The sequence below is a fragment of the Oncorhynchus mykiss genome, chromosome 10 (assembly GCF_057628025.1).
Source record: "Oncorhynchus mykiss isolate SJ-2025 chromosome 10, ASM5762802v1, whole genome shotgun sequence".
Classification (NCBI taxonomy): domain Eukaryota; kingdom Metazoa; phylum Chordata; class Actinopteri; order Salmoniformes; family Salmonidae; genus Oncorhynchus; species Oncorhynchus mykiss.
The window spans coordinates 52392431-52408041 of record NC_143031.1 but is presented as its reverse complement, the minus strand read 5'-3'; the positions used below and the strand labels follow the sequence as shown (position 1 = coordinate 52408041).

General features: G+C 42.6%; 1 protein-coding gene and 2 long non-coding RNA genes across 10 annotated transcripts in view; 2 read left to right on the top strand and 1 right to left on the bottom strand.

The window, feature by feature from the left end:
- Positions 1-15346, top strand: part of adamts15a (ADAM metallopeptidase with thrombospondin type 1 motif, 15a) — a 34446-nt gene extending 19100 nt beyond the window's left edge. Inside the window, exons 4-8 of the mRNA XM_021618976.3 lie at positions 7200-7486; positions 7852-8029; positions 8320-8495; positions 11778-11953; positions 12171-15346. Coding sequence (XP_021474651.3) covers positions 7200-7486; positions 7852-8029; positions 8320-8495; positions 11778-11953; positions 12171-12972 — 1619 coding nt within the window. The 3' untranslated portion in view covers positions 12973-15346. The remainder of the gene's footprint in view (positions 1-7199; positions 7487-7851; positions 8030-8319; positions 8496-11777; positions 11954-12170) is intronic.
- Positions 1-15611, top strand: part of LOC149980064 (uncharacterized) — a 200878-nt gene that overhangs the window by 83880 nt on the left and 101387 nt on the right. The gene's annotated exons all lie outside the window — the stretch shown is intronic.
- Positions 4214-15611, bottom strand: part of LOC149980063 (uncharacterized) — a 145175-nt gene continuing 133777 nt past the window's right edge. Inside the window, exons 3-6 of one of the 8 annotated variants that reach the window (XR_016483812.1) lie at positions 7832-11896; positions 7143-7419; positions 6982-7032; positions 4214-6237 (exon numbers count right to left, since the gene is read on the bottom strand). This is a non-coding gene — a long non-coding RNA (uncharacterized LOC149980063). Of the gene's footprint in view, positions 7420-7831; positions 11897-12297; positions 12435-15611 lie in introns of those variants that run through there. The other 7 variants (XR_016483808.1, XR_016483809.1, XR_016483811.1 and 4 more) reach the window with 7 other exon arrangements.

The window sequence follows — 15611 nt, the reverse complement described above, 5'->3', positions numbered from 1 at the left end:
TTTGTCCTTTATTCAGATTACAATCGCTCACTGTTGTTTTAAATAAAAAAAAATCGACAAAATATCATTATAAATAGCCTTCCCTCTGTGGACGTCTATTTCAGCACCGTTTCTCGCTGCTATGAGACAAGCATGGAGAAACGAAAATGTTCAATTATATTCCATGATATTCTTAAGATATATCTTTTTAGATATACTGTAGGCTTATCATAGGCGAAAGGAGTATTGGTCACACTACAATTAGGGTGCGGAAATGTTATGCCCCTTAGATATTAATTTAGAATCCTACAATCTTCTTATGCTGTAGCCTACTCCCGACCGTCACGTTGTACAGTGCAATATTTTCCATTCCATCCTAAAGGAAACCCTGAGGGTTTCGTTTTTATTTTCCTCGGTGGTCAAACTAGCACTAACTTGCCCTCTGGTGGTCAAACTAGCACTAACTTGCATTAACATAAAAAATGGCTGACAATTAAATAACATGCCATAGAATGCTGCAGCAAGGTGTGCTGCAGTATGACACAACTTTTAATCGAGGAACCACTGCATGCCAATTTTATTCCACAAAATTATGCAAATTAACCCATAGACCGATAAGCATGACCGGTCAAATGTATTGACTGGTTTTTCCATCAATGAATAGGCTAAAAATGATTATTTTTGCAATGTGATTTTTTTTCTTCTCCAGGACAATTGGCCAGTGCTAATTGTATTTATCACCTTTTCTATTGTTTTTATCGTCCAAAAGCCAGCTATTACCTTCTAACAGAAACTCTGCGCTGGACAAGTGACGATTTTCATTTTCATTTGAAAAATGTATTGGTCATCTATGTGCATTGGGGAGTAACCCATTAGGGCATCCACACACGCAGCCAGCGGCATCAAAAACCTAGGGCTATTGGCCAAATGTCACGCCCTGGCCATAGAGAGACTTTTTATTCTCTATTTTGGTTAGGCCAGGGTGTGACTAGGGTGGGCATTCTATGACCTCTTTTCTATGTTTTGTATTTCTATGTATTGGCCTGGTATGGTTCTCCATCAGGGACAGCTGTCTATCGTTGTGTCTGATTGAGAACCATACTTAGGTACCCTTATCCCCCATGACAAAAACACTATTCTATATGTTTTGATATTCAATGTGTAGCATATGCAAAACTATAGCAAATGGTTTTATTGAGTTTTACTTTCCTAAAATAATTATTGTCCACCTAACGGTTCAGCCGTTAGATTTGAGCACTAAATGCATCAGAGAATTGCATGCATATAGGCCTATAGACTTATGCATCCACTCTATGATATTAATATTTTTAAATAAAATGTAAAAGGAAGAGATGCTTAGGCCTAGCCCCAGAGAGAGAGATACAGATATGCCAGTGGCATGCTATGACACCGACATGCATTTATTTATCCTTGTCAGATAGGCTACTGCGTCTGCTATACAGATATAGACATAGGAGGCTAAATTCGTAAATGTATTATCCTAATATTTTTTAATAAAGATAAGCATTGTATGTTAGATTATAGGAGAATCTTTGGTAGGCCTAAAATTTTCTTCCTCAAGTTCTACTGTCATAGACAGTTGGAGTGCCAGTTCACACTGCCTTCATATCACACCACACCAAACTGTCAAAACCGTTTCTAAACTTAAGGTAATGTAATATCATAAGTCAAGTTATTGGTAAAGGGAAAATATCACAGCAAACACAACATTGCATTTGGAACTTCATTTGGCCAAAGAAAATGGCTGAAAAGAATGAAATAAAACACTTGCAAACTGGTTTAAACCTTCACCAAAGTTCTGAACAGGCTGTATTGCAGGAATTATCAAGAAAGGCTAGTGACTACTTTATAACCTTTGTTTAACACCTTTTTGGTTACTACATGATTCCATATGTGTTATTTCATTGTTTTGATGTCTTCACTATTATTCTACAATGTAGAAAATAGTGAAATAAAGAAAAAGCCTTGAATGAGTAGGTGTGTCCAAACTTTTGAATGATAATGTATATACAGTGCCTTGCGAAAGTATTCGGCCCCCTTGAACTTTGCGACCTTTTGCCACATTTCAGGCTTCAAACATAAAGATATAAAACTGTATTTTTTTGTGAAGAATCAACAACAAGTGGGACACAATCATGAAGTGGAACGACATTTATTGGATATTTCAAACTTTTTTAACAAATCAAAAATGGAAAAATTGGGCGTGCAAAATTATTCAGCCCCTTTACTTTCAGTGCAGCAAACTCTCTCCAGAAGTTCAGTGAGGATCTCTGAATGATCCAATGTTGACCTAAATGACTAATGATGATAAATACAATCCACCTGTGTGTAATCAAGTCTCCGTATAAATGCACCTGCACTGTGATAGTCTAAGAGGTCGGTTAAAAGCGCAGAGAGCAACATGAAGAACAAGGAACACACCAGGCAGGTCCGAGATACTGTTGTGAAGAAGTTTAAAGCCGGATTTGGATACAAAAAGATTTCCCAAGCTTTAAACATCCCAAGGAGCACTGTGCAAGCGATAATATTGAAATGGAAGGAGTATCAGACCACTGCAAATCTACCAAGACCTGGCCGTCCCTCTAAACTTTCAGCTCATACAAGGAGAAGACTGATCAGAGATGCAGCCAAGAGGCCCATGATCACTCTGGATGAACTGCAGAGATCTACAGCTGAGGTGGGAGACTCTGTCCATAGGACAACAATCAGTTGTATATTGCACAAATCTGGCCTTTATGGAAGAGTGGCAAGAAGAAAGCCATTTCTTAAAGATATCCATAAAAAGTGTTGTTTAAAGTTTGCCACAAGCCACCTGGGAGACACACCAAACATGTGGAAGAAGGTGCTCTGGTCAGATGAAACCAAAATTGAACTTTTTGGCAACAATGCAAAACGTTATGTTTGGCGTAAAAGCAACACAGCTGAACACACCATCCCCACTGTCAAACATGGTGGTGGCAGCATCATGGTTTGGGCCTGCTTTTCTTCAGCAGGGACAGGGAAGATGGTTAAAATTGATGGGAAGATGGATGGAGCCAAATACAGGATCATTCTGGAAGAAAACCTGATGGAGTCTGCAAAAGACCTGAGACTGGGACGGAGATTTGTCTTCCAACAAGACAATGATCCAAAACATAAAGCAAAATCTACATTGGAATGGTTCAAAAATAAACATATCCAGGTGTTAGAATGGCCAAGTCAAAGTCCAGACCTGAATCCAATCGAGAATCTGTGGAAAGAACTGAAAACTGCTGTTCACAAATGCTCTCCATCCAACCTCACTGAGCTCGAGCTGTTTTGCAAGGAGGAATGGGAAAAAATGTCAGTCTCTCGATGTGCAAAACTGATAGAGACATACCCCAAGCGACTTACAGCTGTAATCGCAGCAAAAGGTGGCGCTACAAAGTATTAACTTAAGGGGGCTGAATAATTTTGCACGCCCAATTTTTCTGTTTTTGACTTGTTAAAAAAGTTTGAAATATCCAATAAATGTCGTTCCACTTCATGATTGTGTCCCACTTGTTGTTGATTCTTCACAAAAAAATACAGTTTTATATATTTATGTTTGAAGCCTGAAATGTGGCAAAAGGTCGCAAAGTTCAAGGGGGCCGAATACTTTCGCAAGGCACTGTATATATGTTTTTTTTAAATCTTTCTCTCTGCATTGTTGGGAAGGTCCTGTAAGTAAGCCTTTCACTGTTATTATGCCCCTTTTGTTTACGAAGCATGTGACAAATAAAATTAGATTTGAGTGTATTGAGAAGTTAGGAGAGTCTCACTGAGTGCTAAGTCACAGACCGTCCGACACTTCCAATTCAGTCTGGCCTTTTGATGTTGTGTAACACATGCCTGTCAAACCTGAGTTATTATTAGACTTTTCCTGGAAACAGCTAGGCCCTCTGCTCTGTGCTTCTTCTTCTTATCGTAACTCCACTCTGCAGGGCTTTTGTCACTCAGGTGTGCTGTCTTAGGTAGGGTTGCACATTTTGGGGAATATTCAGAGGTGGAAAGATTCCATGGGAATTAACGGGAATATATAGGAATTATCGGTAATATATGGGAATTATTGGAAATATATGCACATTAATATTAATACCATTTAAATTTAGATTTTTTTTGTATTGGATATATTTACCATATCACATGGAGACAGAAACATAAACCTTTTACCTTATCATAAGTTGACATAATTGCAAATGATAAATGCTTCCAATAGAAAGAAACAAATTGGACTTTAATTAAATTAGTTGACTCTTCACACGTGGGATGATTTCACTGAACAACAAAAGAAAGGGAATATTGAATGATCCCCAATGATCCATCGCATCTCCCAAAAATGTTTTCAACATACATCTGTAAAATGATAGTTTAGAAACAAAAACTTTGGTTGTTTTCCTCTCAGACTTCCATGTCTTCTCCCTGGACCTCCTCAATGTCCACCTCTTGAACATCAGACTCTGAGGCCTCATCTTCACTGTCACTTTCCAACTTTGTCAAGGATGGCTCATTGTCAGGCTCAAAAAGCCTCAAATTTGCCTGGATGGCCACCAATTGTTCAACCCTTGTGTTGGTCAGCCTGTTGTGTGCTTTGGTGTGTGTGTTCCCAAACAAGAACCAGTTGTGCTCTGAGGCGACTGATGTTGGTAGGATTTGGAGGATGATGGAGGCCACAGGGGAAAGAGCCTCAGATCCATAAAGTCCCTTCCACCAGGTGGCTGATGAGATATGTTGGCACGACTGCTATATTGCATCTCCATCCCAAAGCCCTTGTTTGGAAGTGTACTTCGCCAGACTGCCAAGAACCTTGCCCTTATCCAGGCAAAGGTGGCGAGACACGGTAGTGATGACACCATAGGCCTTGTTGATCTCTGCACCAGACAGGATGCTTTAACCAGTAAACTTGGGGTCCAACATGTACGCTGTGGCGTGCATGGGCTTCAGGCAGAAGTCGTCACGCTTTTTGATGTATTTCAGAACAGCAGTGTCCTCTGCTTGGAGCAACAGTGAAGTGGGCAGGGCAGTATGGATTTCTTCTCTTACATCTGCAAGTAGAGTCTGAACATCAGACAGGATGGCATTGTCTCCCTCAATCCGTGCAATGGCTACTGCTATAGGTTTCAGGAGTTTCAGGCTGCTTACCACTCTCTCCCAAAATATATCATCCAGGAGGATCCTCTTGATGGGGCTGTCCATATCGGCAGACTGTGATATGGCCATTTCTTGGAGATACTCTTTCCCCTCCAGGAGACTGTCAAACATGATGATAACTTCACCCCAATGGGTGTTGCTGGGAAGCTTCAATGTGGTGCTCTTATTCTTCTCACTTTGCTTAGTGAGGTAGATTGCTGCTCTAATTGATGACCCTTCACATACCTAATTATTTCCTTGGTTCTCTTGTAGAGTGTATCCATTGTTTTCAGTGCCATGATGTCCTTGAGGAGCAGATTCAATACATGAGCAGCACAGCGAATGGGTATGATGTGAGGGTAGGACTCCTCCTCTCTAGACCAAGCAGCCTTCATGTTCGCAGCATTGTCTGTCACCTGTGCAAATACCTTCTGTGGTCCAAGGTCATTGATGACTGCCTTCAGCTCATCTGCTATGTAGAGACCGGTGTGTCTGTTGTACCTTGTGTCTGTGCTCTTGTAGAATACTGGTTGAGGGGTGGAGATGATGTAGTTAATTATTCCTTGCCCACGAACATTCAACCACCTCAGAGATGAATGCAATACAGTTTGCTTTCTCTATGATTTGCTTGACCTTCACTTGAACTCTGTTGAAGTCAGCAAATGAGTGGATAAAGCATGTCTGGTTGGAGGGGTGTATGCTGGGCGAAGAACATTCAGAAATCTCTTCCAATACACATTGCCTGTGAGTATCAGAGGTGAACCAGTTGCATACACATCTCGAGCAAGACATTCATCAGCATTTCTCTGACTACATTCCTCCATTGAGTCAAAAAAATATCTGATTCCAGGAGGACCATGAGCTGTTGCTATCGATAAGATGTCCGATTCATAATTTCCCCTTCAAATATAAGTAGAGGGACCTTTGTCAGAGGTTGCTTGTTGTGAGCGCTGAGGGAACTTTATGCACTTCACCAGATGATTCTGCATCTTTGTTGCATTCTTCACATATGATTTGGCACAGTATTTGCAAATGTACACAGCTTTTCCTTCTACATTAGCTGCAGTGAAATGTCTCCACACATCAATCAGATAGTGCCTGTGGATTTTCCTGTAAAGATTAGAAAAAAATGAGTAAAAAAAACAACAAATACAATTCCATGGATAGATAAATAGTTCAGCAGTTAGATTAAACAACTGCTTTGTAAGATAAATGTTTTAAAATGAATGGGATGTATGGAAACAGGTGAATTAACACACTCCTCAGTTAGCAGTTAGCACACTCCTCAGTTAGCAAGCTAAAACCCACATGGTAGCAAAAACTAACTAGCAGAAATTGTTAACAAGTTGGAAATCATTTAAACACACTTTGCTGTAAGCTGCTATTTCACCAGAAAGATTCCGACCCTTTGCAACCCTAGCCTTAGGTCAATGAATTTGCATATATCTGTTTGTGTGTGTGTGTGGTCATGTGTCTCTGTATATGTCTGTGCGTTCACATGTGTGTGTGCATGTCTGTGTGCTTGTGTGTGTGTGTGATCGTTACTCTACTCAGCAGGGCAGAGGCAGACATTAGGCAGACACTAGGCAGACGTCTATGGAACAGCACACTAATGGGTTAAACTAGACTTGGCCGAGTCAAGAAATTGCGTGTGTATGTTTTAGGAGGTAGACGTATCACCTCCTGTGTGTGTGTTTGGTCTTTAACAGCTAAGTGTAATGAACCATCAGCAGTTTCTGAAGCGCCGTCTTCAAAGGGGTCGACGTCACAGGGTCACAACTGGGTGACTGGCTGAGAGGCTGTGCACTTGTTTAATCTGCACACACGTGCACACACGCAGAGATACACACGTACCTACTCACACAAACTTTTGAAAATCCTAATCCTCACGTGCAAAGTGTTTCACTACAGAAAAATAGAGAAAGGTTGCAAAAAGACAGAGCAGTTAAACACTTGAATTGAAGGCACTTGAAATACAGTAAGCTCAGCCTTACTAAGAGTTGGAGTAAAAAAACCTCTGTTGGTGTAGCTGTGTAACTCATGGCCTGTATTTCTCTCTCTCTGTTCACTAGGTGAGTGTCTGCTGGATCAGCCCCTGAAGCCTCTGGCCCTGCCTGAAGTCCTCCCTGGATCCTCCTACAGCCTGGACCGGCAGTGTGAGCTGGCCTTCGGAGATGGCTCCAAGCCCTGTCCCTTCATGCAGCCGCCCTGTGGTCGGCTCTGGTGTACAGGGAAGTCCCGGGGCCAGCTGGTGTGTCAGACACGTCACTTCCCCTGGGCTGATGGCACCGCCTGTGGGGATGGAAAGTTGTGTATGAGGGGCGTCTGCATGGATAAGATGGATATACACAAGACTAAGGTAAGGCTGTGAGATATGCACATGCATGCACATGCAGGTGGGCAGGCACGCACACACACACACACACATACACACACACACTCGCTCGTCCAACACTCGTCAACACACTTCAAACACTTCAAGCTTTCAAGCAATTCTCACACCAGTGTGAGATATGTCATGTCAGTAGAGATGTGAATGCCCTTCCACTGTGGTGTGAATGACGCAAGCCCCATGTTGTCAAACATACTTATTTAGGTATTTTACTCACGCTGGAGCATTGGCCACTGACATAGGCCATGTTGTCATATCGCTTATAAGAACCATGTAATAACACTTTGATAACTGTTATAGCCGTATAATAACCTGTTATAACCTCACCCCAGGTGGACGGGCGGTGGGGGAGGTGGGGTTCGTTTGGCTCCTGCTCCCGTACGTGTGGCGGGGGTGTCCAACTGGCCAAGAGGGAGTGTAACAACCCAGTGCCCTCCAACGGGGGCAAATACTGCCAAGGGGTCCGGGTCAAGTACCGCTCCTGTAGCCTGAACCCCTGCTCTGACACAGGTAAGAGTCGGCCCAAGACCTATATTTAATTACTTAATCCTCTCTATTCCCTTTGGGACATTTTGTAAGGTCAATGAGCTCACTCCACTTCTTCCGGACCATGGCAACATGTTGTACCTTGCTTCAAGAGAGGTGATCCCTGCCAGGTCATCTCTCAAAACCTATAACTACTTTACTCTATTACTTTTACTTTGTTACATTTTGTTTTACTGGGACAGTACACATTAAATCAACATGACTGTATGGTTGTTCCTCACCTCTAACATCTGACCTCTCTCTCCCTGTCTTAGGTAAAAGCTACCGCGAGGAGCAGTGTGAGGCATTTAACGGGTTCAGCCTCAACACCAACCGGCTTACCCCCTCGGTGGTCTGGGTCCCCAAGTACTCCGGGGTCTCCCCCAAGGACAAGTGCAAGCTCATTTGCAGGGCCAACGGCACTGGATACTTCTACGTTCTTGCACCCAAGGTTAGTTAGCAGCCACGCATAAAAGTAACACATAAAAAAGTACCTGGTCTGTGTGTAAATGTAAGCAGTAGTTCCTCACTGGGTTTGAAAGATCTTTCCAACACTCTCCTTCTCGATGGGCGTAAGTAACCACTGCGCCTTGGTATGAAATAACAACATATTGCTGATTTCATATCTCCAGTGGAAACATCATGGAATATGCTACCTGAACACTTCCCCCTTGGGAGGGCCCAGTTGAAACAATGTAGCATGTCCTCTACAGTGAGAGATCAAGCCAGTCAGAGAAAGAGGCAGACAGGCAGAGGAGAGAGATTCATGCTTTTGACAACTGCCATGTGTAGCAAACGTGATTCATGGGGAATATTTATTTTCATCAGGATATTTTCTTCTTCAAATACAGTTTTGGATCTGGTCGGTATTTCACATATTGTCAGACATATCCGAAATCCCTGGCGACCGAGCGTGATCAAACCCGGGATCCAAGGGTCAACTACAGAATATCTGACCTGTTCGAATATCGTGTCGGATCTCGGGTAATCGGGTTAGGGTATATCCGTGAAGACCTCTCCTACACATGGCCAGACCACCTGAGATATGTTTTTGTCCAGAATTACTAAAGCATAATGTTTTACTGGTATTGCAGATGTTACAGTACAGTATCAGTAGTAAAGACATGAAAAGAACAATTGCAGGCAGTCAAGCATTATGAGATGATGTGACAACCCCCCCCCCCCCACACACACACACGTACATGCAGATGAACTGACCTAAGAGAGCAGCGTCTAAGAAGAAAGGAATGAGGAGGGAATGTAGAGAGAGAAGGAGGGCATGGAGACAAGGCTTATCTTGTTCAGATAGAGTGGTGTGGAGTGAGACAGAGCAGGAGCCTCAGTCACGGCATGGAGTTGCGGGTTCCACAGTCCACAAACTCCACTTCACATTGCCGTCACACTATCAGGCTTTCAGATATGCAGAGAGACATGAATGGGTAAGAGCTCTTACTGGTCAATACTGGAACAGAGTTTCTGAGAACAAGTATGTTTATTTAACCCTCCTGTTGTGTTCGTTTCATGTTAATTAATTCTGTGTTCCCTGTCCAAAATGACCACCCCATTATAGCTAATGTTATCACCTAATGTTGTGTTAGATCTTTTTATCAACTTAAGTTATTGTGAACATTACAAGGCCTGTAGGCCTCATTGACCTGAGCTCACACAACTAATTTTTGAGTAAAAAAAGCATAATGTATGGATTATTTTGACTCTAACAAATACTCAGATGAAACATATTGTGCTATTTATCACAGACTACTTTGTGTCAAAGTTTAACAAGGCCTCTCTCTTCCTCACCAGTGTCATGATCAAATATATGATCAAGAGCCTCACATACAGTATATTGTTTGGTCATTGTGCTGCCACAGAATGAATTGTGAGCAAGGCCTCAAAAAGGTTTCATATACTAGAGCTGCGAGAAAAGTTATATATATTATTGAAACAATGTTGTGAATGTTTGTGAGAATGCCAACAGGTGTGGTTCCAGTGGCAGAAAGATTCTATTGGGGAAAGGTTCCCGTTGGGGTTGCCACTCAATTTTATACAGTAATTGTAGTCTCACCCATTCATTTATAATGATCTGTAATTTTTGACTAGGAACACCACAGGTGTACAAAAGTTAAATAAAACACCCAAAATGTTATGAAAATTATCTAAATGTATTTTGTGTGTTCAGATGCCCTGTGTGGACAAAGTCATGGAATCTTATGACAACAAGATTAAATTAACTATATTTGTCAGAGAGAATACTTGTAAATCGGTCCAATTCGATCGGAACACACCAGGAGGGTTAAAAAATTGGGACTTCAATTGGGTCCCAGTTTTGACCGGGTCATGGGAAAAAGGCAGTTGAGTTCAGTTGAGGCAGTACTCACAGACACCATGTTGAGTTATCAGCTACATATTCCACCATGGTCCCGACTCTGCCGACACAGACTGTTGAGCATACTGACCTGGTCGACTGCTTCCACTCCAGACAGGCTGATCATGCGTTAGTAGGGTCATGTTCAGGGTGTGAGAACCAACTATAAGGCTGTATGTAAAACTACATATTTTGCTCAGTCTAAGCGTGTCTAAAATGATCACAGTAGGACAGAACAGAGGGGTATCCCACAAAACAAGCTACATCTACTTAGGGTTTTCTAAAGCTAACCAGCTTCAGTTAGCTTCGCTTTCCAGCTCAGGGTTCATCCATACTATGACAGTGGATATTGCTCGTCCGCCTGCCGCTAACTCTAGCAGGCGTTTAACTGCACGTGCATGTCGCACTTGGCAAGTCGAACAACAAACTCTTCATTGAGACAATGCTGAAATATCAATCCATGTGCGAGTCAGTGCCACATTTTCATTTGTGCCGAAATCAAAATTATTTTTTGATGGTGTGAAATAGACTTTTTATTTTGTATTACTTATTGTTAATGCCGTCTTTTGTGTGCTTTGGTGTGCTTATTTATCAACACACAATCATTTTTCCCCCACTCCTATCGATATTTTTTATTTCTTTATTAAGTCATACAAAAGGGTTACGTTGCGTGATGTTTTAAATTAATTGTGTTCTTACTAAATGTGCAATGTGATATTTTAACACTACTGTTTTTTTTAACACGCAAAAAAACTATTGAATAATACAGTATTTAATCAGTCGTCTTCCTCAAATGAAGGGAATGATGACGCAATCTTTGCAACAGGGACAGAATCTGATTGCATTTGGTCCTCAACTCGCGGCTCAGTCATTTCACTCAGGGTAAGTTTTCCGGGAGTTAGCCTGCCCGGTGCAGGTTAGTTCTGAAGAATTCGTGGGCATAGAAATTTACCTGGCTAAAAGGTTTTCCACTTTCGTATGACCAGTTATCCTGAGTTGACCAAAGTTATCTCGCTAACTCCTCAAACCTGCTTCGTTCAAATACCCCTCAGGTGTGGTATTTTGCATGTATAGTTTGTGTATGTTATGTACACTAATCTCAGAGCCCAGAACTTAATTTTATTTATTTATTATTTTACCTTTATTTAACTAGGCAATTCAGTTAAGAACAAATTCTTATTAACATGACAGCCTAAGAACAGTGGGTTGACTGGGGCAAAACGACATATTTTTACCTTGTCAGCTTAGGTATTCGATCTTGCAACCTGTTGGTTACTAGTCCAACGCTCAAACCACTAGGCTACCTGCCGCTATTGATGTTGCATAACATTTGTTGAGTAATAAAATATATCTATCTCTGTATCCCAGGTGGTGGATGGGACCCCATGTTCTCCAGACTCCTCAGCAGTGTGTGTCCAGGGGAAGTGTATCAAGGCTGGTTGTGACGGCAAGCTGGGCTCCAACAAGAAGTTTGACAAGTGTGGCACCTGTGGAGGTGACAACAAGAGCTGCAAGAAGGTGTCAGGACTCTTCACCAAACCCATGTGAGTTCTCGGACCATTTATGCAATTTCTCATAGGTGTTTAGAGAACCATCTTGTATTGCATGGAAGTCGTCATTGTTTACAAGTGACACAAATTCCTATAACAGGAATGGATTGGATGAATTCCATGTAAAAGGAATGGTTTTGTTAACATTACTGTAACTGTTTAATAACAGTGGTTTTACTGATTTATGAATGTATTCTATTTTCCCCCAAAGACACGGTTACAACTTTGTGGTTATGCTTCCGGTGGGGGCATCCAACATAGACGTACGGCAGCGCGGCTACAAGGGCCTGGTGAGTGATGACAACTACCTGGCGGTGAAGAACAGCCAGGGTCAGTACCTGCTTAACGGGAACTACGTGGTTTCTGCCGTGGAGAGGGACATCATCGTGAAGGGTAGCCTGCTGAGGTACAGCGGTACGGCCGGCCTGGCAGAGACCTTGCTGGCTGTGAAGCCGCTCCGCGAGGCCCTCACTGTGGAGGTCCTGTCTGTCGGTCAAATGACCCCTCCCCGCATCCGCTACTCCTTCTACCTAGCCCGCGAGAGCAAGGACAAGAAGAAAGAGGAACGGGCGAGGTCACATAACAGTGTTCTAGCAGAGGACGTGGGCGGGGGGCAGAAGGGAGGAGAAGGAGGGGATCTCCTGAAGAAGTCCTCATACAGTATTGAGGGACCCATTCCAGGTAAGTGGTCTGCGGCCATGTGGGACGAGTGTTCGGTGACGTGTGGGAGAGGGGTGCAAGGGAGGCTGGTGCAGTGCCTGGGGCAGGACGGAGAGCCAGGGCTGGACTGTGACTCCATCGTGAGGCCCTCGGCTACCAGGGTGTGTGGTGACCCTTGTCCGGTGTGGGAGATTGGGGAGTGGTCGCCCTGCTCCAGGAGTTGCGGGAAAGGCTTCAAGAGGCGGCCGCTGCGCTGTACCACGCAGACGGGGTTGCAGCTGCCCCGGGACCACTGCAGTGCGGGGAAACGTAAGCCACAGGAACTGGACTTCTGTCACCTAAAGCCCTGTTAACACACCATGAACCCTCCTTTTGTTGCCTCCTAGTCTACAGTACTATCCCTCCTCAATGGACTGGTGTGTTTTTCAAAAATGCATTTGACAAAGAAAAGACAAAACCAACAAGAATAAACAATCCCAAAAATGATCCTGAACTTTGTTTCTGGTGTATCTGGCATCTGCCTGCAGAATGGGACAAATGTGAAGAATGAAGGACCCAATGTTGTTGGAAAGACAGAGAGACTGAGAGGGAACTGTGCTGTAATCTTTAGGTCATTGGTTAGTTGGTTACCGGTAACACTTTTGAAGAGCCAATATTACAGAAACAGTTGGTGTTGTTTGTATTTTTTGTTACAATCCCAATGTATTCTAGATTGTATTCTAGAATGTCCATATGCCAGCAATCCATCCAGTTGACCTGATGAATCTGGAACCAATGCACCATCTTGTCCCTCTCTGGTGTTGTAAAGTTCAGGTTCTGTGGGACATAGCAGAACTCTAAGTTGCTCGCGAGCCAACTGTCCACACAGCTTTCTCACCTACTTATCCTGAAGCCAGACATTGTGGGAAAATATAAAGAAAACATACAGTATGGAAAAACCATCTGCTAACTGGACCAAGATCATAATGCCCTTGTACTGCATGAGAATACTTTATACTGCAAAAATACTTATTGTATCCCCTTTACGTCCAGAGGTAGAATAAGAATCAGGAGAAATGGTTGTACTATACAGAGCATTGTACTGAGTATTATTGCACCGGATATTACCAGTAGATACAGTATCATGGTAATTATTCCACACCTGGTTCTAGAATTCACATGTTCTTATTAGGAATTAATTTGGGAAGCATAGAATGTGATGATAGGATGTCTGTTCCGTGATCCATGAAAACAATTGTTTTCCTATGGTGTTCTGATCCTCCACGACATGAAAATATGCCTACACGTTTTTTTAGTAATGACAAAAAGGGGTAGTGCAATGGGGATATCATATCTGTTTCCCTTGTGTTCCTCTTGCAAACAATACAGAAGAGCAGAAATAAACCTGTCCTTGGATGCAGCATAAGACATTAACTTTCTACAGAACTTTGACAGACAGCAGAACTTCAGTAACGGAAACTGTTACAGAAATAGATGCAAAAATCGTCCTATTGGCTGCTTTAGAAAAAGCCCCATACAGTAGTGTAGTCAGTCCCTAGAAGCGAACTGGGACAGGAAAAAGGAAACTCGCTACCGACGCCTCTGTAGTAGTCTGCACTCTGTCACCACCACACCAGTGTGTTAGCGAGAGAGAGAGAGCTTTCAGCGATGTCATCATCCTCTACGTTAGGCTGCGCCCCCAGCCCCTGACTTCACCGGCCGTTACCACGTTGTTCAGTTCAGTTTAGCAGAGACTGATGTTGACTAAGCCTGTTTGATTCTCCCTCCCTCTACACGGATTGAAGTGGATTTAACAAGTTAAATCAATAAGGGATCATAGCTTTCACCTAGATTCCCCTGGCCAGTCTATGTCATGGAAAGAGCAGGTGTTCATGATGTTTTGTACACTCAGTGTACACCGTCCAACGAAATGCTAACTTGCAGATACCTTTCCCCTTTCATTCTCCCTTTCCCCACCGTCCCCTCCACACATGCACATGGACAGACAGTGTGTTCCAATATCTGCACTGGCAGACCACAAGGAATTAAGCAGTGGGTGTCGGGCATGCATTCTTCCAAGTAGTGTGCTAGTATAGATGCAGTATTTGAACTTGTACTAGGACATAGCAAGCATGTAAGCATCTTTATCACTGGGTTTGATTGTGTGTTCATTGTTGCCCTTATCATTCCAATTGTTGAGCCAGCGGTGCAGCTTCTGAAATCCTGTCAAAGTGTTTGGCTTAGTTGCAATAGCCAAGTTATTATCGTTGAAATTAAATCATCAAACTGGTATAGAAAAATGTCCTAATCTTTCTGAGACTGTGACAGAATGTGTGTTCTGTTGGAGCTCTCTGTTCCATCCTGTCCACAGCCGGAGCCCTAAGGCGAGAGGCAAGCTGTTCTTTGTACACAGTTAATGAAACCCCCTGTAATCCATTATATGCTTCTTGTTTTGGTTCTTCAGAGGGACCACATTGTCCATCTACACGATGGTTCCTGTATTACTTGGAATATTTTATTTGTCATTTATCTTTTGCACTTTGTACAGCAAAAGAGTGCAATGTCATGTCCTTGCATGGGCTGTCTTTGTATACTATGTATACATCCATTCCGCTTTGCGCAAAATAAGTATTGTAAATACTTTTTCATGTTTTTTTTGGGGGGGGGGGGGGTTTATCTACGCTGGCAATTTTTTAAATTGTATTTGACATCAAGATATTTATTCCAAATAAAAACATTTACACATCTGTTCACTCCCCCTTTTCCCCTCTGCAAAATATCTTTGGTTCTCACAGTCGTCCTCAGGCTTGTTGCCAACGATAAATGAAAAAGCTTCCCACTGGGTACAAACTGGTTGACTCAATGTAATTTGTCAATGTTTTGTGACATGGAATCTATGTGAAAAATACATTAGATTTGAAAAAGTAATCAATGTAAACTGTTGTTTTGGGGGTAAAATTTAAACCACAGGATTATGTCATCATGGTAAACATACACAAATCCATCTCAACCA